Genomic DNA, 23049 nt, shown 5'->3' with positions numbered 1-23049 from the left:
TCAGCAGGACAATAACCTAAAACACAAGGCCAAATATTCAATGGTTGCTTAGCACGACAACATTGAATGTTCCTGAGTGGCCTAGTTACTGTTTTGACTTAAATTGGTTTGAAAATCTATGACAAGACTTGAAAATAGCTGTCTAGCCATTATCAACAACCAACTTGACAGAGCTGGAAGAATTTTGAAAAGAATAATGTGCAAATCTTGTACAATCCAGGTGTGCAACGCTCTTAGACACTTACCCAGAAAGACTCACTGCTGTAATCACTGCCAAAGGTGCTTCTAACATGCATTGACTCAGGTGTATGAATACCTATGTAAATGAGATATTTCTGTATTTCATTTTTTCTCAACATTTGCAAAAAGGTATTTGGTTAGAAAACAATTATATTTCATCCGTTTTGAGTTCAGGCTGTAACACAGCAAAATTTGGAATAACTCAAAGGGTATGAATACTTTCCGAAAGCACTAAATAGAACATACACCAGCATGGTATACCTGTGCATTAGATACAGGGTAAAATGCTGAGGATGAGTAGTAGTAATATTTCACTAGATAAGTGTTGCTGTCCAATGTCATTGTCCTAACATGTATCAATCCTGTCCAGTTGCCAGAAAGATGAAGAAGAAGGAGAAACAGAAGAAAAGAAAGGCATACGAGCCCAAGCTGACAGCAGAAGGTAATTTCACTCTAAATTCAGTAATGTCTTTGTTTTATGTCTTTGGTCTCATAAGCGCAGTTTATTCACTTTCTCTGTGTTGTTTACTCAACAGAACTGATGGACTCCTCCACGTTCAAGAGGTTCTCAGCCAGTGTGGACAACATTCTGGAGAGCTTGGAGGACATTGACTTCAATGCCATGGGTATGCATTATTCATTATCTACTTTACATATTTATTTATTTTAAGTTTTCTTCAGAGGTTTGAATGACATTTTTTACCAAGAATGGGAAAGATAACATTGTGATTGTTGGATTTCTTTTCAAATGTAATTTGATATCAGCCATAGTAATGCTCAGTTATAAATGACGGTGACAGAACTGCCAACTGTAACTCCACAACTCTCGTCAACAGATGATGATGAGATCCCACAGGAGCTTCTGCTGGGGAAACACCAGCTGAGTGAACTGGCCAGTGAATCTGCTAAGATCAAGGCCATGGGCATCACCTTCAGGGTAAGAAAGGGGAACATTGGATGCAGGTTGATGTCAATCTTTTTGGCATTCTGTTATATTTTTCTCATCTGTCTCCATAGCTTTCATCTGGTAAGTTGGTGAAGGTCCTGAACATCCTGGAGAAAAACATTCAGGACGGGTCCAAACTCTCCACACTGATGAACCATGTAAGTTGTCCCCACATATGGTTTCTCAGACCCAGATTTAGTCTTCTGGCCTAAGAAGCATGTTCCATAGAGAGGTTCCACTTGTCTGAATGTCTTCTCTCTCTGTCCAACAGGACGCAGACGCAGAAGACGAGGAGCGACTGTGGCGTGACCTCATCATGGAGCGCGTGACAAAGTCAGCTGACGCCTGTCTGACTGCCCTCAACATCATGACGTCGGCCCGCATGCCCAAGGCGGTGTACATCGAGGACGTGATTGAGAGGGTGCTGCAGTACACCAAGTTTCACCTGCAAAACACCCTCTACCCTCAGTATGACCCTGTCTACAGAGTGGACCCTCACGGAGGTCAGCACCCTAACCCCACCTTACTATCAAAAGCATTTGGAACAAACCCATATAACATAATGTGGTGAGAACTGGATACATAAATGTCCAGTCACAGTCTTCATACACTCTGTTAAACTTTGAGTTTGACGGTGGTTTGTTCAAGACCAGAGCACCCAGAACATTTGAAAGACAGTTCATGTGAAGTATATACACGGTGTGTACATACAAGACAGTGTGGTCCACTCGGAACTACCTGGGCCAGTGTTATGCCTATCCCTGCCATGACTGACTGAGGAAAGGGTCTCTGCTCTGCATTTTTTAGGAACTTTTATTCATTGTCTCTCTTCTCCCCTCTCTCACCCAGGTGGCTTGCTGAGCTCCAGGGCTAAGAGGGCTAAAAGCTCCACACACAAGCAGAGGGTGATCATCATGCTCTACAACAAGGTGTGTGACATCGTCAGCAACATCTCTGAGCTCCTGGAGATACAGCTGTTGACTGACACCACCATCCTGCAGGTGAGACTCTGCTCCTAGTGCTTTCCCTGGGGGTCATGATTTCTGACCTCTGCTTGCTTACCTTATAACTCATCTCTCTCTCCTTCCCTCAGGTCTCCTCCATGGGCATCACTCCATTCTTTGTGGAGAGTGTCAGTGAGCTACAGCTGTGTGCCATCAAACTAGTGACTGCGGTAAGAATCCAAACCAGTGTTTCCACGGAGTTCTGCCGTTGTTCTAGAATATATTCCCTTTTATTGTGCTTCCATTACATACATCCCCTGTATAGCAGTGCCAGGGTTGCTCTTGATGTGGTGCCTCAAACCTGGGTTCCCATGGAGTTCTGGATTTGTTCTAGAATACACTCTATTCCCTTTCATTGTGTACAGTCGTGGCCAAAAGTTTTGAGAATGACACAAATATTAATTTTCACCAAGTCTGCTGCCTCAGTTTGTATGATGGCAATTTGCATATACTCCAGAATGTTATGAAGAGTGATCAGATGAATTGCAATTAATTGCAAAGTCCCTCTTTGCCGTGCAAATGAACTGAATCCCCCAAAAATATTTCCACTGCATTTCAGCCCTGCCACAAAAAGACCAGCTGACATCATGTCAGTGATTCTCTCGTTAACACAGGTGTGAGTGTTGACGAGGACAAGTCTGGAGATGACTCTGTCATGCTAATTGAGTTCGAATAACAGACTGGAAGCTTCAAAAGGAGGGTGGTGCTTGCAATCATTGTTCTTCCTCTGTCAATCATGGTTACCTGCAAGGAAACACGTGCCGTCATTATTGCTTTGCATAAAAGGGGCTTCACAGGCAAGGATATTGCTGCCCATAAGATTGCACCTAAATCAACCATTTATCGGATCATCAAGAACTTCAAGGAGAGCGGTTCAATTGTTGTGAAGAAGGCTTCAGAGCGCCCAAGAAAGTACAGCAAGCACCAGGACCATCTCCTAAAGTTGATTCAGCTGCGGGATCAGGGCACCACCAGTGCAGAGCTTGCTCAGGAATGGCAGCAGGCAGGTGTGAGTGCATCTGCACTCACAGTGAGGCGAAGACTTTTGGAGGATGGCCTGGTGTCAAGAAAGGCAGCAAAGAAGCCACTTCTCTCCAGGAAAAACATCAGGGACAGACTGATATTCTGCAAAAGGTACAGGGATTGGACTGCTGAGGACTGGGGTAAAGTCATTTTCTCTGATGAATTCCCTTTCCGATTGTTTGGGGCATCCGGAAAAAAGCTTGCCCGGAGAAGACAAGGTGAGCGCTAGCATCAGTCCTGTGTCATGCCAACAGTAAAGCATCCTGAGACCATTCATGTGTGGGGTTGCTTCTCAGCCAAGGGAGTGGGCTCACTCACAATTTTGCCTAAGAACACAGCCATGAATAAAGAATGGCACCAACACATCCTCCGAGAGCAACTTCTCCCAACCATCCAGGAACAGTTTGGTGACGAACAATGCTTTTTTAAGCATGACTGAGCACCTTGCCATAAGGCAAAGTGATAGCTAAGTGGCTCGGGGAACAAAACCTCTATATTGTGGGTCCATGGCCAGGAAACTCCCATGACCTTAATCCCATTGAGAACTTGTGGTCAATCCTCAAGAGGCGGGTGGACAAACAAAACCCCACAAATTCTGACAAACTCCAAGCATTGATTATGCAAGAATGGGCTGCCATCAGTCAGGATGTGGCCCAGAAGTTAATTGACAGCATGCCAGGGCGGATTTCAGAGGTCTTGGAAAAGAAGGGTCAACACTGCAAATATTGACTCTTTGCATCAACTTCATGTAATTGTCAATAAAAGCCTTTGACACTTGCTTGTAATTATACTTGTAATGATTGTAATTACACTTCAGTATTCCATAGTAACATCTGACAAAAATATCTGAAGACACTGAAGCAGCAAACTTTGTGGAAATTAATATTTGTGTAATTCTCAAAACTTTTGGCCACGACTGTATGTATTATGTATTGTAATGTCAGGGTAACTCTAATGATGAGCCTTTCCTCCGGCCCCCCCCCAGGTGTTCTCTCGCTATGAAAAACACAGGCAGCTCATCCTGGAAGAGATCTTCACCTCTCTGGCCAGACTACCCACCAGCAAACGCAGCCTCAGGAACTTCAGGTAACTGCACCGACAGAGAACATGTGCCATGAGAGACCACACAAATCAGGAGTTCTCAAGGAGAATTTCAGAAATGCTAACACTGAACCCAAACCGTGCGCTATTGCCCCCCCACACCAAATGCGATCACGACACGCAGGTTAAAATATCAACCAATGACATTAATTTGGGGACAGGTCGAAAATCATTAATGTATGGCAATTTAGGTAGTTAGCTTGCACTTGCTAGCTAACGTTAATTTGTCCTATTTAGCTAGCTTGCTGTTGCTAGCTAATTTGTCCTTGGATATAAACATTGAAATGTTATTTTACCTGAAATGCACAAGGACCTCTACTCGGACAATTAATCCACACATAAAACGGCCAACCGAATCGTTTCTAGTCATCTCTCCTCCTTCCAGGCCTTTTCATCGTTTAACTTATATGGTGATTTGCATCTAAACTTTCATTGTATTACCACAACAACCGGCAAAACAGTTTGTCTTTCAGTCACCCACGTGGGTATAACCAATGAGGAGATGGCACGTGGGTATCTGCTTCTATAAACCAATGAGGAGATGGGAGAGGCAGGACTTTCAGCGCGATCTGCGTCAGAAATAGGAATGAGTTCTATTTTAGCCCTTGGTGTCGCAGACGCTCGTTGGCGCAATAATTGAATAACATGGATTTCTAAATTTAATTTGCGACGCACGCGACGTGTCCGGTCTGGTCAGCATGTTATAATGTTATGAAACCATTTTCTTGTTCTTTTCAGAATGTTTATCTAGTTTCAGGTTTTAATGTCACCTACCCAAAGAGAGTGAAATGCCTTTCTTGCTATCTCTAAACCGAACAATGCCGTAATCAATATCGATGTAGCACTAAAAATAACATAAGGTAGAACAAGAACGCGCTATATCTCACCCATCTACACACAGTACCCCATAATGACAAAGTGAAATAAAAAATTATTGGTGGAAATGTATTGAAAATGAAATACAGAAATATCTAATTTATGTAAGTATTCACACCCCTGAGACAGTACTTTGTAGAAGCCCCTTGTGCAGCAATTACTTCTGAGTTTTTCCGGGTACGTCTCTAATAGCTTTCCACACCTGGATTGTGCAACATTTGCTCATTATTCTTTTCAAAATCTTCAAGCTCTGTCAAATTGGTTGTTAATCATTGCTAGACAGTCATGTTCAGGTCTTGGCATAGATGTTAATGTAGATTTAAGTCAAAACTGTAACTCGGCCACTCTGGAACATTCACAGTCTTCTTGGTAAGCGACTTCTGTGTCGATTTAGCCTCGTGTTTTAGGTTATTTTCCTGCTGAAAGGTGACTTCATCTCCCAGTGTCTTGTGGAAAGCTGTTCTTAGCTCCATTCTATTTCTTTTTGCCTTGGAAAAACTCCCCACTACTTAACCTCTCTAGTACAAGTGGGATGCTAGCTTCCCACCTCGACAACAGCCAGTGAAATTGCAGGGCACCAAATTCAAAACAACAGAAATCCCATCATTAAAATTCCTCAAACATACAAGTATTATACAACGTTTTAAAGATACATTTCTTGTAAATCCAACCACAGTGTCTGATTTCAAAAAGGCTTTACTGCGAAAGCACACCATGCGATTATTTTAGGTCAGCACCTAGTCACAGAAAACCATACAGCCATTTTCCAGCCAAGGAGAGAGTCACAAAAGTCAGAAATAGCATTACAATTAATCACTTACCTTTGATGATCTTCATCAGATGGCACTCATAGGACTTCATGTTACACAATACATGTATGTTTTGTTCGATAAAGTTCATATTTATATCCAAAAATCCCAGTTTACATTGGCGAGTTATGTTCAGAAATGCATTGTTTCAAACAAACATCCCGTGAAAGTGCAGAGAGCCACATCAAATTACAGAAATATTCATTATAAACATTGATAAATGATACAAGTGTTAAACATACGAATAAAGATAAACTTCTCCTTAATGCAAGGCTTTACAGCGAAAGCACACTTTGCGATTATGTTAGGTCAGCACCTAGCCACAGAAACCCATACAGCCATTTTCCAGCCAAGGAGAGAGTCACAAAAGTCAGAAATAGCATTACAATTAATCACTTACCTTTGATGATCTTCATCTGGTGGCACTCCCAGGTCTCCATGTTAGACAATAAATGTTTGTTTTGTTCGATAATGTCCCTCTTTATGACCAGAAACCTCCTTTTTGTTTGCACGTTTTGTCCAGTAATCTGAATGCTCAAGGCGCGTGCACTAAGCCCAAACAAAAAGTCCAATAAAAGTTAGTAGAAACATGCCAAACGATGTTTAAAATCAATCGTTCGGTTGTTTTTGTCATAAATAATCAATAATATTTCAACCGGACAAAAGCTTCATCAATAGAAAAAGAGAAACAGGAAAGGCGCGTTCCCGATCAGACGCATGGCTGATGTCTGAAAATTTCCACTGGCCACAGATTGAAAGTGCTGTATCTCCCTCATTTTCAGAGTAAAAGCCTGAAACAATGCCTAAAGACTGGCCACATGTTGAAGAAGCCATGGAGCTCGTGAACTGGGTCCTAAGTCTTTGTATGGTGGATAGGCTTTCAATGGAAAAACAGCCTTTCAAAATAATAGTACTTCCTGGTTGGATTTTCCTTGGGTTTTCACCTGCCATATCAGACAGTTCATATCAGATATTATTTTAACGGTTTTGGAAACTTTAGAGTGTTTTCTATCCAAATCTACTAATTATATGCATATCCTATCTTCTGGGCCTGAGTAGCAGGCAGTTTAATTTGGGCACGCTTTTCATCCAAAATATGAATTCTGCCCCCTACCCTAGTGAAGTTAATGATTACATACCCATAATATGATGCAGCCACCACTATGCCACCATGTGGACTGCAGGCCCAGACGGCATCCCCAGCCGCGCCCTCAGAGCATGCGCAGACCAGCTGGCCGGTGTGTTTACGGACATATTCAATCAATCCCTATACCAGTCTGCTGTTCCCACATGCTTCAAGAGGGCCACCATTGTTCCTGTTCCCAAGAAAGCTAAGGTAACTGAGCTAAACGACTACCGCCCCGTAGCACTCACTTCCGTCATCATGAAGTGCTTAGAGAGACTAGTCAAGGACCATATCACCTCCACCCTACCTGACACCCTAGACCCACTCCAATTTGCTTACTGCCCAAATAGGCCCACAGACGATGCAATCTCAACCACACTGCACACTGCCCTAACCCACCTGGACAAGAGGAATACCTATGTGAGAATGCTGTTCATCGACTACAGCTCGGCATTCAACACCATAGTACCCTCCAAGCTCGTCATCAAGCTCGAGACCCTGGGTCTCGACCCCGCCCTGTGCAACTGGGTACTGGACTTCCTGACGGGCCGCCCCCAGGTGGTGAGGGTAGGCAACAACATCTCCACCCCGCTGATCCTCAACACTGGGGCCCCACAAGGGTGCGTTCTGAGCCCTCTCCTGTACTCCCTGTTCACCCACGACTGCGTGGCCACGCACGCCTCCAACTCAATCATCAAGTTTGCGGACGACACAACAGTGGTAGGCTTGATTACCAACAACGACGAGACAGCCTACAGGGAGGAGGTGAGGGCCCTCGGAGTGTGGTGTCAGGAAAATAACCTCACACTCAACGTCAACAAAACTAAGGAGATGATTGTGGACTTCAGGAAACAGCAGAGGGAACACCCCCTATCCACATCGATGGAACAGTAGTGGAGAGGGTAGTAAGTTTTAAGTTCCCCGGCATACACATCACAGACAAACTGAATTGGTCCACTCACAGAGACAGCATCGTGAAGAAGGCGCAGCAGCGCCTCTTCAACCTCAGGAGGCTGATGAAATTCGGCTTGTCACCAAAAGCACTCACAAACTTCTACAGATGCACAATCGAGAGCATCCTGGCGGGCTGTATCACTGCCTGGTACGGTAACTGCTCCGCCCACAACCGTAAGGCTCTCCAGAGGGTAGTGAGGTCTGCACAACGCATCACCGGGGGCAAACTACCTGCCCTCCAGGACACCTACACCACCCGATGTTACAGGAAGGCCATAAAGATCATCAAGGACAACAACCACCCGAGCCACTGCCTGTTCACCCCGCTATCATCCAGAAGGCGAGGTCAGTACAGGTGCATCAAAGCTGGGACCGAGAGACTGAAAAACAGCTTCTATCTCAAGGCCATCAGACTGTTAAACAGCCACCACTAACATTGAGTGGCTGCTGCCAACACACTGACTCAACTCCAGCCACTTTAATAATGGGAATTGATGGGAAATGATGTAAAATATATCACTAGCCACTTTAAACAATGCTACCTAATATAATGTTTACATACCCTACATTATTCATCTCATATGTATACGTATATACTGTACTCTATATCATCTACTGCATCCTTATGTAATACATGTATCACTAGCCACTTTAACTATGCCACTTTGTTTACATACTCATCTCATATGTATATACTGTACTCGATACCATCTACTGTAACTTGCCTATGCTGCTCTGTACCATCACTCATTCATATATCTTTATGTACATATTCGTTATCCCCTTACACTGTGTATAAGACAGTAAGTAGTTTTGGAAAAAAAACTTAAGTAGTTTTGGAATTGTTAGTTAGATTACTTGTTGGTTATTACTGCATTGTCGGAACTAGAAGCACAAGCATTTCGCTACACTCGCATTAACATCTGCTAACCATGTGTATGTGACAAATCAAATTTGATTTGATTTGAGGGAAAGGAGGGCCGAACACGCCCCCATTCACATCGACGGTGCTGTAGTGGAGCGGGTCGAGAGATTCAAGTTCCTCGGCGTCAACATCACCAACAAACTATCATGGTCCGAACACACCAAGAAAGTCGTGAAGAGGGCACGACAACTCCTTTTCCCCCTCAGGAGACTGAAAAGATTTGGCATGGGTCCCCAGATCCTCAAAAAGTTCTACAGCTGCACCATCAAGAGCAATCCTGACTAGTTGCATCACCGCCTGGTATGGCAACTGCTCGGCCTCCAATCGTAAGTCGCGGCAGAGGGTAGTGCGTACGGCCCAGTACATCACTGGGGCCAAGCTTCCTGCCATCCAGGACCTATATACTAGGCAGTGTCAGAGGAAGGCCCAAGGGATTGTCAAAGACTCCACTCAACCATAGTCATAGACTGTTCTCTCTGCAACCGCATGGCAAGCAGTACCGGAGCGCCAAATCTAGGTCCAAAAGTATCCTTAACAGCTTCTACCCCCAAACCATAAGACTGCTGAACAATTAATCAAATGGCCACCGGGACTATTTGCATTGATTACCCCCTACCTACATGTACAAATTACCTCGACTAACCTGTACCCCCACACATTGACTCGATACTGGTACCCCCTGCATATAGCCTCATTATTGTTATTTTATAGTGTTACTTTTTAAAATGTCATTAAATGTTTTACTTTAGTTAATTTAGTAAATGTTTTCTTAACTCTCTTCTTAAAACCGCATTGTTGGTTAAGGGCTTGTAAGTAAGCATTTCACTGTTGTATTCGGCACATGTGACAAATACATTTGATTTGACTAAGCACTCACCCCTGTGGGGCCCCCGTGTTGAGGAACAGCTTGGCTTCCCTCACCACCTGGGGTCGGCCCATCAGGAAGTCCAGGATCCAGCTGCATAGGGAGGTGTTCAGTCCCAGGGTCCTAAGCTTGGTGACGAGCTGAGAGGAGACAATGGTGTTGAACGCTTAGCTGAATAGCATTCTCACACAGGTATTCCTCTTATCTAGGTGGGGGTGCAGTGTGGAGTGCAATTGAGGTTGTATGTGTATTTGTCTATATTGTGCGTCCCTAGGCTGAACAGCAGTGATAAGGATGGGGAGCCCATGTACATCCAGATGGTCACAGCTCTGGTGCTTCAGCTTATCCAATGTGTGGTGCACCTCCCGAACAACAGGGACAGTCACGACGAGTATGATAAGAAGGTAGGTTAGGGATGGCCATGCCGACTGGGCTAGGAATAATCTTATGGACATCTTCACCAAATACTTTTATTCACAATTGCTTGCTCTCTTCCCAGGTGGACCAAGATGTCCTGATCACGAACTCTTATGAGACGGCAATGCGAGCAGCTCAGAACTTCCTGTCCGTCTTCCTAAAGAAGTAAGATGATCTCTCTTAACAACCTTTCATTATTTCCACAATCAAACTAGATTAGAACTGTTAATAGAAAATGGTCTAAGATATCTCTTTATGATACTGTTAGCTCTTTGACCAAGCCTCTGTGTTCCTCTGTCTGTGTTTCAGGTGTGGCAGTAAGCAGGGAGAGGAGGACTATCGCCCACTGTTTGAAAACTTTGTCCAGGACCTGCTGTCTACGGTGAACAAACCAGAGTGGCCAGCTGCTGAGCTTCTCCTCAGTCTGCTGGGTCGTCTACTGGTGAGTCCATCCGTCATAGCTAAACCAATCAGTAATTGGTCAGCAGTAGAGCTGTTGATACAAGCACATGGGACTCCTCTGGTGAGTGGGGTTATTTGCTGTTGTGGAAGGAAAAGCAGCCTGAATGACACTCTTCTCCCTATCCTCTGTTCCAGGTGCATCAGTTTAGCAATAAGCAGACAGAGATGGCTCTGAGGGTGGCATCGCTAGACTACCTGGGCACCGTCGCTGCCCGCCTGCGCAAAGACGGCGTCACCAGCAAGATGGACCAGCGCTCCATCGACCGCATCCTCAGAGAGGTAGCTAGGCGTTCAGTCTGACCATAACAATTCTCAAAGTCAACTGTCATTCAAGATATACACAGCAAAATGCTAACACAATGTTGTTGCTGTTTCGTTATCAACCTAGACTCAAGGCAATGATGAGACCCAGCAGCTGCAGAAGGCCCTGTTGGACTACATGGATGAGAACGCAGAGACGGATCCATCTCTAGTTGTTAGTGTATTTTTTGAACATACTGTAGTTATAGCTACACTATATTCAGTGGTGTAAAGTACCTAGCCAAGGAAAAATACTTGAAAGTACTACTTAAGTAGTTTTTTGGGGGTATCTGTAATTGACTATTTATATTTTTGACTACTTTTACTTCACTACATTCTTAAAGAAAATAATGTACTTTTTACTCCATACATCTACTCTGACACCCCAAAGTACAGAAAAAGGGTCCATTCACACACTTATCAAGAGATCCCTGGTCATCCCTACTGCCTCTGATCTGGCGGACTCACTAAACACACATGCTTTGTTTGTAAATGATGTCCGAGTGTTTTATCATGCCCCTGGCTATCCGTAAATTAAAATAAATGTAAAAAATTGTGCTGTCTTGTTTGATTAATATTAGGATTTTGAAATTATTTATACTTTCACTTTTACTTTTGATATCTAAGTATATTTTAGCAATTACGTTTACTTTTGATAAGTATATTTTAAACCAAAAACTTTCAGACTTTTAATCAAGTAGTATTTGACTGGGTGACTAACTTTTACTTGCGTTGTTTTCTATTAAGGTATCTTTACTGTTACTCAAGTATGACAATTGGGTACTTTTTCCACCATTGCCGTTATTCACATATCAGGTTTGAGACTGATTGATTTCTGTAACTGTTGATAACTGTTGATTTCTGCTTCTGCCTTCAGTTTGCCAGGAAGTTCTACATTGCCCAGTGGTTTAGGGACACTTTGACAGAGATGGAGAAGGCCATGAAGTCTCAGAACCAGCGAGGGGACGAGGACTCTTCTGAAGGCCAGCACCACGCCAAGGACATCGAGACCACCGGAGAGATCATGCAGAGAGCCGAGGCACGCAAGAAGTACCTCCGCAACATTATCAAGACCGCGCCCTCTCAGTTCAGCACACTGAGGTAGGACTCAACCCTCACTGTCCCACTGTCAGTGCTTCAACCTCAGTGTTTGCCTGTGTCTCTTTTTTTCAAATGCATTCTTCTCTTCCTCTCTTCGCCCACAGGATGAACTCTGACACTGTGGACTATGATGACTCTTGCCTGATTGTCAGATATTTGGCCTCTATGAGGCCATTCGCTCAGAGCTTCGATATTTATTTAACACAGGTAAGAGTATGCGAGAGTGATTTGATTAAGTTCCTTCATGTGTGTGTTGTGAACCGGAGTGTTGTTAATTTGGTGCTCTGTATGTATGGTTTGTAAATAATCCCTCTCGCTCCTCTTCAACAGATTCTGAGAGTGCTGGGGGAGAGTGCCATAGCTGTCAGAACTAAAGCCATGAAGTGTTTGTCTGAGGTGGTGGCTGTAGACCCCAGTATTCTGGCCAGGGTGAGTCTGCTCTATCCAACAATAAACCTGATGCACCTAAATATGCTCAGCCTTTTTGTCTGTGCATAAGTGTTTCCTCAGTCCTCATCATCTCCTTCTCTCATCAGTTGGACATGCAGCGCGGGGTCCATGGTCGTCTGATGGACAACTCCACCAGTGTACGCGAGGCTGCTGTGGAGCTGCTGGGGCGTTTTGTGCTGAGCAGGCCCCAGCTCACAGAGCAGTACTACGACATGCTGATCGAGAGGATACTGGTAACGAACACACACCATAACAACACCTCAACAAGCAGGCTAACGCACATCTTTATACACAGAGACCGAGTCACAGCGGGACATTCACCCTAAACACAGCTGTGAAGTGCAACTCTTTGAGCAATACTCAAACAAGCTGTCAGATAGGATAACATGGCCCAGAGCCCTTTCTGTGGGCTGTAGGAGGATGAGAAGGCATCCGCTCACACAGAGCAGTGAGAAATGGAACTGGGCCGATGACTCTTGCCACCTCTAGCTGAGGGTTCATTCCAAGTGTAAAAGTTCATTTAAGGTAATATCCTTTTCTCCACACTGCCACCTATGGCTCTGCTGGAGAACTGCAGGCTTCTCAAAGTAAATGAAGTGCCGATGAGAACCTATCATTTCTGCTCTACTCAACAAGAGTTACTCCGATTTTATCATTTTTTTAATATGAAATATATTTCATGTTTAACTTATTTTGGATAATATATATTTTGAATGCTTGTAATATAATTTAGAAAATACAGGGATAAGTAACCCTGGAGTGACATTGTGTAAATATGGTGGAAGTTGCCTTAGCATCAGCATCTGGGTCCTGTGTGGCTCAGTTGGTAATGCATGGAGCTGACAATGCCACGGTTGTGGTTTTGATTCCCATGGGGGATCAGTATGAAAAAGTACATCAAATGTATGCACTCACAACTGTAAGTCGCCATGGATAAGATCTGCTAAATTACTAAAATGTAAATGTATTAATTCTGCCCCTCTTTTTCCAGGATACGGGTATCAGTGTGAGGAAGAGGGTGATTAAGATCCTTAGAGACATCTGTCTGGAGCAACCCACCTTCAACAAGATCACTGAGATGTGTGTCAAGATGATCCGCAGGGTCAACGACGAGGAGGGCATCAAGGTGTGTATCTGTCTGCATCTGTAAATGCCTGTGTTTCATGTGTGACTGGATACGTCGCAGGGCTTCCAAAAGTTACCTGTCTTTGTTTGCATATTTCAAAATGTTGCACCACTTTCTTCTTCAGAAACTTGTGAACGAGACCTTCCAGAAACTCTGGTTCACCCCTACACCCAATCACGATAAAGACGCCATGACCCGCAAGATCCTCAACATCACAGATGTGGTGAGTTCCAGGGCTCAAAGCTGAGCACAGAACTACCAAACAGACAAATAACTTTCCAATGTACATATCGGTCTGTGTTACTGTATTTTAGGCGTGACTGTTCAACATGTCTTGACCTGATGACATCCATATTTCCTAGGTGTCTGCATGCAAAGATACAGGCTATGACTGGTTTGAGCAGCTGCTTCAAAATGTGAGTATTTCGAATTGTGTCTGTATTACATGGTAATAGTTGGCCTGGAGTTTTGTTCATAACTTTTTTTTATCATTGGCTCAGGTTTATTGATTATCACATGTAGGCCTATTTATGGTTATGGAGAGTATCAAGCACAGGAAGTAATGCTGTTTACTTCAGGTCATCCTTGAAACATCTGTACTGTGACTTATTTATCAGTTTTCTCTAATGAGAGCTGTTGCAAAAGAGTTCAAGACAGACTTGTGATGGTTGTGTGCCTCATCTCACAACCTCCCCCTACTTTATCCCTGTTTAGCTGCTGAAGACAGAGGAAGATGCCGCCTATAAGCCAGCCAGAAAGGCCTGCGTTCAGCTGGTGGACAATCTAGTGGAACACATCCTAAAATATGAAGAGTCTCTCACTGGTATGGAGTTCACTCACAGCTATCGTTGGTGTACTCACGGTTTTGATTTCAAATTGCCATTTATACTGACACATGAATGTACTGTTGATTATGATATGATAAACTCTCATGGACTGTGAGAAAGTCCAGTTGAGTCTGAAGGAAGGATCTGTGTTTGTGTTTCAGACATTGAGAACAAGGGGGTGAATTCCAACCGTCTGGTGTCCTGCATCACCACCCTCTTTCTGTTCAGTAAAATCCGATCCCAGCTGATGGTCAAACATGCCATGACCATCCAGCCTTATCTCACCACCAAGTGCAACGTAAGGACACTTTCTCTCCTCAATTTGTAGAAATTTACTGTAGTTATTGTGATGGTTTTTTTTCTTCTGAAATAAGTAATTGGATATTGTGCCAGGTGTAAAAGTTCAAGGCAAAAAACGTCCACTTGATTTTACAGAGAGCTCTAGGGCCATCTAGTGGTTGATCGTTGTAGGTACACGTTTTATACAACAACGTGACCAATGGGGTCAAGCTTCGACTCACAACATAAAAATCTCTCTAGCTGTATCAATTTATTTTCTTTCTTTAACCTTTATTTAAGTAGGCAAGTCAGTTAAGAACAAATTATTATTTTACAATGACGGCCTACGCCGGCCAAACCCTATCAATATGGATTTCTCTTGTGTTTCCAGACCCAGAGTGACTTCATGGTGATCTGTAATGTGGCCAAGATCCTTGAGCTGGTGATCCCTCTGATGGAGCACCCCTCTGAGACCTTCCTCACCACCATAGAGGAAGACCTGATGAAGCTCATCATCAAATACGGCATGACGGTATGTCTCTTGTAAAAGCTACAGCTTGTTCAATACTAAAATAACCGTGAAGGAACAAATAAAAGGTGTTAAAATGCTGTTTTTAGTTATTCAGTAATCTTGTTTCTCAGGTTGTACAACACTGTGTGAGCTGTCTTGGAGCTGTGGTGAACAGGGTCACTCGCAACTACAAGTTTGTGTGGGCTTGTTTCAACCGTTACTATGGTGCCCTAACCAAGCTGAAGACCCAGCACTCTGAGGACTCCAACAACCCTGTTCTGGCTGCTAACAAACCGGCCTTGTTGCGCTCGCTGTTCACTGTGGGGGCACTCTGTCGCCACTTTGACTTTGACGAGGAGGAATTCAAGGGCCCCACAAAGGTCGGTCCAGGAAGACTCATTTTTCTTAACATTGTAATGACCAACTGTTCTTTTTTTTAAAGAACATTTGTGTGTTGTAGGTTGTGATAAAGGAAAAAGTGATGGAGCTTTTGCTGTACTTCACTAAGCATGAAGATGAGGAAGTTCAGACCAAGGCCATCATTGGTCTAGGTAAAGCTCACCTCACCCTACCACAGACCATGTGTTGCTCTAACAATGACCCTTCTGTATTGGTATTGCAGCACCTTTCAAATTTCTGTCATTCATCACCAATGGCTTATTTCCCTGGTCCCTCAGTGTTGATATCCCTCTTTCTCCCTATCCCATTTTCTCCATTCTCAGGCTTCCAGTTCATCCAGTACCCAGGGCTGATGTTCATGCAGGATGTGATGAGTCTGTACAATGGCATCCTGTCGGACAGGAAGAGCTCTGTCAACCTAAAGATCCAGGTGCTGAAGAACCTGCAGACATACCTGCAGGAGGAAGACTCGCGCATGCAGGAGGCCGACCAACAGTGTGAGTCTCACCTCTGTGTCCATTCAATATAATATAGATGCTATTTACTCCAAAGTGACTTACAAAATGAAGTGCAAACATTTTTGTATTTGTGGCCCTAGCTCATTCATTCATATCAATACAGGTAGAAAAGAAGTCCACACAAGCACAGAAATATCTTCAAGTTGATAGAATGGAGCTAAGGATATTGGATGTGTTAGTTAGGGCATGCCTCCATGATGTTGTTGCCTAGTGGCTAGTTTCCTAAATGGCTCTTGTCTTTGTACGTCTGCAGGGAAGAAGCTGTCGAAGCAGGAGGACCTGAAGGAGATGGGTGATATCTCGTCAGGTATGAGCAGCTCCATCATGCAGCTGTACCTGAAGCAGGTGCTGGAGGCCTTCTTCCACACACAGTCCACCGTACGACATTTTGCCCTCAACGTCATTGCCCTGACACTCAACCAGGGCCTCATCCATCCTGTACAGGTACGCTTCCACCTGACAGTACACACCACTGGGCTACTCTTCTCAAACAAGGCATGCACAAACTCTGGTCAGTTAAAAGGCTCTGGACTAGGGTGGTGTAGCGGTCTAGGCCGCTGCCTCTGGTGCACATCACCAGGCGGTAAATTAATTAATAGACCAATAAGAAAGAGTTCCAAACCTCTCTGCCAATAACAGTTAGTTTTAACTGTCTACTCAGACCACTCCCAGACAGTCCTAGCTAAATTATTGCTTGAAAAATGACTCTTTGCCAAGAAGCTATTTTTGTTTCTTTTTGACCATTTGAATTGAAAACCATGACAGGACGGTACTAAATTGTTACCCCAGAAATGATTTAATAAACAGTTGCATTGGACCTGGTGTAACTGGACATAATGCTGTGCACAGGGTTTTTACTTAATTTAGGACTGGAATAAATAAGTGTTATTATGGGTGAAGTACCAGTATACAACCACGTGCTTCCACAGCTTTGTAATCCCTGTTGACCCAACCTCCTGTTTTGTTTCAGTGTGTGCCCTACCTGATTGCCATGGGAACGGACCCAGAGCCCACCATGAGGAATAAGGCAGACCAGCAGCTGGTGGAGATTGATAAGAAATACAGCGGCTTCATCCATGTGAGTGTTTCTGTCTGTAGACTGGTCTCAGGGTAGGAAGAGTAGACTGGCCTCTCAACAGGCTGGTAATGTGATCATCTATTGTACCGTATGTTATCAATGTATAGAACGTGTTTGGTTGTGTGTGTGTGTCCAGATGAAGGCCGTGGCGGGGATGAAGATGTCTTACCAGGTGCAGCAGGCTATCTGGTCAGCTAAGGGTACGGTGATCCGGGGTTACCGGCAGGACGAGACCACCTCCGCCCTCTGCGCCCACCTCTTCTCCATGGTCCGATCCAACCGGCAGCACCGACGAGCCTTCCTCATCTCACTGCTCAACTTGTTTGATGACAGCTCGGTGAGTTCCTCCTTCCCCCTAGACACACACTAAGAATAATCAGTATTATAGCAGTAAACATTCATATACAATCCTTATTTTTATAGACAAAATTAACAGTTTTGTGAAGTAATGTTTGGTATTGTGACTTTCCCCCTGCAGAAGATTGAGGTCAACATGCTCCTGTACATGGCAGACAACCTAGCCTGTTTCCCCTACCAGATCCAGGAGGAGCCTCTCTTCATCATGCACCACATTGACATCACCCTGTCTGTGTCCGGCAGCAACCTGCTGCAGTCCTTCAAGGAGGTAGGTGATACACACGTCACTATGTAGTGTTTGTCAGCAGCCTTGCCATAAGTACTTCAAAGATCACACGTAGCCACAAGTGCACAGGCTTGTGAAAACACTAACTATAATGTGACTTTTATAGACTTTTACAAGCTGTCGTGGGTTTTATATCCTATAACAATCCCTAACAATAGCCTTTGTTTGGTTGTGAATGACTGACTCACTCCTCTGTCCTCTCTGCAGTCCCTTCTCAAAGAGCCAAGGCAGCGGGAGAAGAAGTCGAAAGAGAGGAAGTACCAGTCAGAGGAGGAGAACTCGTCATCATCGTCGTCATCAGAGGAGGAACATCACCGTCACAGCATCAGCTCCAACAGTAGTGACGAGGACAACGAGGTGGTCCACAGGCCCAAGAAGCCCAAACACCGGGCCCAGGCCCCTGTGGAGTCAGACTCTGACTCTGACCTGGAAATGGAGGACTTGGACAAGGTGATGCAGCGTCTGCCTGACAACCCGATCCCCTTGTTGGACTTTGCCAACGCCTCACAGGGAATACTACTACTATTGGTTCTAAAGCAGCATCTCAAGAACCTCTACGGCTTCTCGGACAGGTACGTCAATGCCAGGAGGAACACAACCACATAACATCTCACCTTACCGCCTCACTGGACATGAAAGACAGAGCTAGGAAGATCACAATATACTGATATGTCTTGTCTTTTTATGTTGCCATGAAAATTTTTCAGTTAAAGTTGCACTATGCAGAAAACGCTCCGCCATTTCCTGGTTGCTAAAACTCTAATGAACTCATCAAAAAAAGAAATGTGAACTGTGTTTATTTTTTCGCAAACTTAAAATGTGTAAATATTTGTATGAACATACGTTTCAACAACTGAAACATAAACTGAACAAGTTCCACAGACATGTGACTAACAGAAATGGAATAATGTGTCCCTGAACAAAAGGGGGGTCAAAATCAAAAGTAACAGTCAGTATCTGATGTAGCCACCAGCTGCATTAAGTACTGCAGTACATCTCCTCCTCATGGACTGCACCAGATTTGTCAGTTCTTGCTGTGAAATGTTACCCCACTCTTCCACCAAGGCACCTGCAAGTTCTCTGACATTTCTGGGGGGAATGGCTCTAGCCCTCACCCTCTGATCCAACAGGTCCCAGATGTGCTCAATGGGATTGAGATCCGGGCTCTTCGCTGGCCATGGCAGAACACTGACATTCCTGTCTTGCAGGAAATCACGCACAGAACGAGCAGTAATGGCTGGTGGCATTGTCATGCTGGAGCCTGCAGGAAGGGTACCACATGAGGGAGGAGGATGTCTTCCCTGTAACGCACAGCCTTGAGATTGCCTGCAATGACAACAAGCTCAGTCCAATGATGCTGTGACACACCGCGCCAGACCATGACGGACCCTCCACCTCCAAATTGATTTCGCTCCAGAGTACAGGCCTCGGTGTAACGCTCATTCCCTTGACGATAAACGCAAATCCGACCATCACCCCTGGTGTGACAAAACTGTGTCTCATCAGTGAAGAGCACTTTTTGCCAGTCCTGTCTGGTCCTGCGACGGTGGGTTTGTGTCCATAGGCAACGTTGTTGCCGGTGATGTCTGGTGAGGACCTGCCTTACAACAGGCCTACAAGCCTACAGTCCAGCCTCTCTCAGCCTATTGTGGACAGTCTGAGCACTGATGGAGGGATTGTGCAACTCGGGCAGTTGTTGCCATCCAGTACCTGTCCCACAGGTGTGATGTTCGGATGTACCTATTCTGTGTTGTTACACGTGGTCTGCCACTGCGAGGACCATCAGCTGTCAGTCCTGTCTCCCTGTAGCGCTGTCTCACAGTACGGATATTGCAATTTCTTGCCCTGGCCACATCTGCAGTCCTCATGCCCCCTTTACAGCATGCCTAAGGCACGTTCACTCAGATAAGCAGGGACCCTGGGCATCTTTCTTTTGGTGTTTTTCAGAGTCAGTAGAAAGGCCTCTTTAGTGTCCTAAGTTTTCATAACTGTGACCTTAATTGCATACCGTCTGTAAGCTGTTAGTGTCTTAATGACTGTTCCACAGGTGCATGTTCATTAATTGTTTATGGTTCATTGAACAAGCATGGGAAACAGCGTTTAAACACTTTACAATGAAGATCTGTGAAGTTATTTAGATTTTTATGAATTATCTTTGAAAGTCAGTGTCCTGAAAAAGGGACGTTTCTTTTAGTTTGCCTAATTTCAGTTTGTGACAAAATAAGCTAGTATAGTGTAGAGAATCATTGTACCATCTAAACCGCTGTGAAATAACTTTTCCATAACCAAAAATATTGTTGTTTCATCTGTTTGAAGCTAATGTACAATAACAAAAGTAAAAGACGCAAAAACAAAATTTGAGAACGGGAAGCATAGAGCATGTCTACAGCCTCTTTACTTGCTTTCAATTAGAATGATCGATCTATAACTGACATTTCTATGTGAATTTGGTCAGGTCGCCCAAAAGGTTACATATTGCCACTTTAATGAGGAATTAACCTAAATCCAACTTCTCCCTCTGCCTACTGAAGTAAAATCCAAAAGTACTCTCCGACGGAATCGGCCAAGGTGTACGAGAAGGCGGTGAACAGGAAGGGTCACGTGCACTTCAGCCCTCACCAGACACTGGACTTCCTGACCTCTGACCTGGCCAACGTAGAACTCACCTACGACATCAAGAGGAGGATCGTCAAACAGTACCTAGATGTAAGAGCTCACTCTGACCACATTTCCTTTTTTTAAAGTCTTGAGTCGTTTAGTTTAGGGTCCTGTAATGGAGTTAAGGAAAATATGGATTGGAATTCCAATTTACTTCCTGAATTTACTGAATTTAAACAGAACCAGATGGAGTTCCTTTTTGTACTTTGTAAAAGGTGTGCAGTAAATTAAACTAGCCATGTCTGAGCACAGCAGACTGGTTAACATTCTGGTCTCTCTCAGTTCAAGTTACTGATGGAGCATTTGGACCCTGATGAAGAGGATGAGGAAGGTGAGGCGTCAGCCAGCGCTAACGCCAGAAACAAAGCCATCACTTCATTGCTGGGAGGGCCCAGCCACCAGGACCACAAGAACCACCACCAGGACCACAAGAACCACCACCAGGCTCCTATAGAGACGGACGACGACGAGAGCGACGGAGATGAGAAAACCCCAGTGGTGAGCCCTAAGCAGCCTGTTATTGCACTGTCATACAGCTGTTATTGTCCCTGTTAAGGATTTATTAGAAGACTGATAACTGCCATGTTGGCTTCTTAAACCTATGTGCTCTCTCCAGTTCATTGGATGTTGTAGTAAATGAATGCTATGTGAGGTGTAACACTGCTGTTTCTCTCCCCAGTCATCACGGCGGTCGAGGAAGCACGGCGACTCTGCAGAGGCATCAGGTCACATGAATGAGACGTTGGCCGCCAGGGACGTCATCGCCCTCTGCTGCCCCAAGTACAAGGACCGGCCGCAGATCGCCCGCATCATCCAGAAGACCAACACGGGCTACAGAGTGCAATGGATGGCTGGCTCCTACTCTGGAGTCTGGGGCGAGGCTAAGAAACGGGACGGACGCAAAACGGTGCTTTGGGTGGACACTATCAAGGAGTCTGACATTATTTACAAGAAAATCGCCTTGACGAGTGCACACAAGCTGACGAACAGAGTGGTGCAGACTTTACGGTCACTGTACTCAGCGAAGGAGGGAACTTCCTAATCGACTATACGGTTATTCTCAGACAAACTCTTTGCAGCCAAACTCTACTATGAGGATACAACGTTTTTCTAATACAGAAAAGACAAATATACTACAGACATGCAAAACATAAATGTAAGCACGAGATAGCAGAGAGAGAGAGGAGAGCAGGTATTGTGAACTTTTGGTCTGTGATGAACATTTTAATCTGGATCCAGGATATGTTTAAGTTAAACAGAAAAAACACAAGAAGGAAATGTTTGGATAACATTGCGTGGAAGCTCCTTCGCTGTTGTACAGCAACTCGGTTGTTTGATTTTCCCACTGTATCAAAGTTTAACACACAAAAAAAACAATGTTTATCTCTGACAAATTCTGTTTAAAAAAAAAATAAACAAAGTGAATGTTGGAAATTAGTCTGTTAATGTTCTAAATAAAGTGTTCTTGGAGTTTAACCTAGCACCGGTTGGATTTCTTTAGCTTAGCTCAGTTTCCAGGGAAGCTACTTTTAAAACCTTTACCTTTTCTTTTATGTTTTATTCCCTTTATTTGTTTACCCATGCTGTACAATGGAGTCTCTTGGATATAATTTATTCTGTTGAAAGCGAAGCGTGCAGTATCTGTGGCCTACATGCAGGGGAGTTTTTTGTAAATGTAGAATTTGATGTATTAGGTCAAAGGTCACCCAAGAGAGAAAAGGGATCCCCCAGCACTTCTGGCGGAGCAAATATTGCAATAAATATTTTTTACTTCTCTTTGTTACTTGTCTCGTTTGCAATTGACTTTATTTTATTTTTTCATGGGGATGGTGCGCCACCATGCAGCATCTCTTGTCAACTTGTAATTTGTTTGTAATTTTTGTTTTATTTTTAGATGTTGGTAAAGGCGACAGTATTTTGAATCCCTAGTAGTAGAATTGCAATATGGTCAATTTTGTCTTAGGTTGAATGTGGTGGTGTAGTAGTGCACCATGTTTGATTACCTAGGTGTCTGCAACTCAGAAAAATTGTAAATGCATGACTCATCAACTCTTTCAGAGAGGGCCTTGCAAAATGCAGGGATGAACACCTTTTGTATCTTGTTTCTGTATGCCACTGACAGTTTCTGTCATGAACTGAGTTGAGTAAGGTAAAACCATGTATTGTATGAACCTGATGAAGGATCCACACGGGAAAAAATATTCAGAAAAAATTGAAATATATGGCTTTAGACCCACTCTTCCGTAAATAAAAGGTTTATGCTGCATCTGACAGATGCTAAAGGCCAATGTGGCTAGCTGCCCATTTGGTTTCAGGCTTAAACAAGATCCTGGGACTAACTCAGTACCGGGAAAGGAGAGGCTTTCTAACATTTGGCATATGAGCTGCACCAGAGATGCACTATATAATGA

General features: G+C 44.1%; 1 protein-coding gene across 2 annotated transcripts in view; it reads left to right on the top strand.

The window, feature by feature from the left end:
• LOC115105861 (nipped-B-like protein) overlaps window positions 1-22421 on the top strand; it is a 65095-nt gene extending 42674 nt beyond the window's left edge. For both annotated transcript variants that reach the window (XM_029628310.2, XM_029628309.2), the window contains exons 14-47: window positions 611-682; window positions 777-866; window positions 1077-1177; window positions 1258-1344; window positions 1458-1689; window positions 2036-2187; window positions 2280-2360; window positions 4199-4299; window positions 10144-10273; window positions 10369-10451; window positions 10596-10728; window positions 10884-11027; window positions 11137-11223; window positions 11926-12149; window positions 12254-12356; window positions 12480-12578; window positions 12686-12832; window positions 13591-13725; window positions 13850-13948; window positions 14088-14141; window positions 14440-14548; window positions 14714-14850; window positions 15223-15363; window positions 15474-15722; window positions 15803-15893; window positions 16065-16238; window positions 16513-16703; window positions 17230-17337; window positions 17474-17674; window positions 17816-17962; window positions 18188-18552; window positions 20512-20686; window positions 20921-21136; window positions 21318-22421. In XM_029628310.2, the coding sequence (XP_029484170.1) occupies window positions 611-682; window positions 777-866; window positions 1077-1177; window positions 1258-1344; window positions 1458-1689; window positions 2036-2187; window positions 2280-2360; window positions 4199-4299; window positions 10144-10273; window positions 10369-10451; window positions 10596-10728; window positions 10884-11027; window positions 11137-11223; window positions 11926-12149; window positions 12254-12356; window positions 12480-12578; window positions 12686-12832; window positions 13591-13725; window positions 13850-13948; window positions 14088-14141; window positions 14440-14548; window positions 14714-14850; window positions 15223-15363; window positions 15474-15722; window positions 15803-15893; window positions 16065-16238; window positions 16513-16703; window positions 17230-17337; window positions 17474-17674; window positions 17816-17962; window positions 18188-18552; window positions 20512-20686; window positions 20921-21136; window positions 21318-21680 (5021 nt within the window). In that variant the 3' untranslated portion in view covers window positions 21681-22421. The remainder of the gene's footprint in view (window positions 1-610; window positions 683-776; window positions 867-1076; window positions 1178-1257; window positions 1345-1457; window positions 1690-2035; window positions 2188-2279; window positions 2361-4198; window positions 4300-10143; window positions 10274-10368; window positions 10452-10595; window positions 10729-10883; window positions 11028-11136; window positions 11224-11925; window positions 12150-12253; window positions 12357-12479; window positions 12579-12685; window positions 12833-13590; window positions 13726-13849; window positions 13949-14087; window positions 14142-14439; window positions 14549-14713; window positions 14851-15222; window positions 15364-15473; window positions 15723-15802; window positions 15894-16064; window positions 16239-16512; window positions 16704-17229; window positions 17338-17473; window positions 17675-17815; window positions 17963-18187; window positions 18553-20511; window positions 20687-20920; window positions 21137-21317) is intronic.
• The last annotated feature ends 628 nt before the right edge of the window (window positions 22422-23049 follow it).

Source organism: Oncorhynchus nerka, linkage group LG22 (genome assembly GCF_034236695.1).
Source record: "Oncorhynchus nerka isolate Pitt River linkage group LG22, Oner_Uvic_2.0, whole genome shotgun sequence".
In the NCBI taxonomy this organism is placed as follows: Eukaryota; Metazoa; Chordata; class Actinopteri; order Salmoniformes; family Salmonidae; genus Oncorhynchus; species Oncorhynchus nerka.
This window is presented reverse-complemented; position numbering and strand designations above follow the sequence as displayed.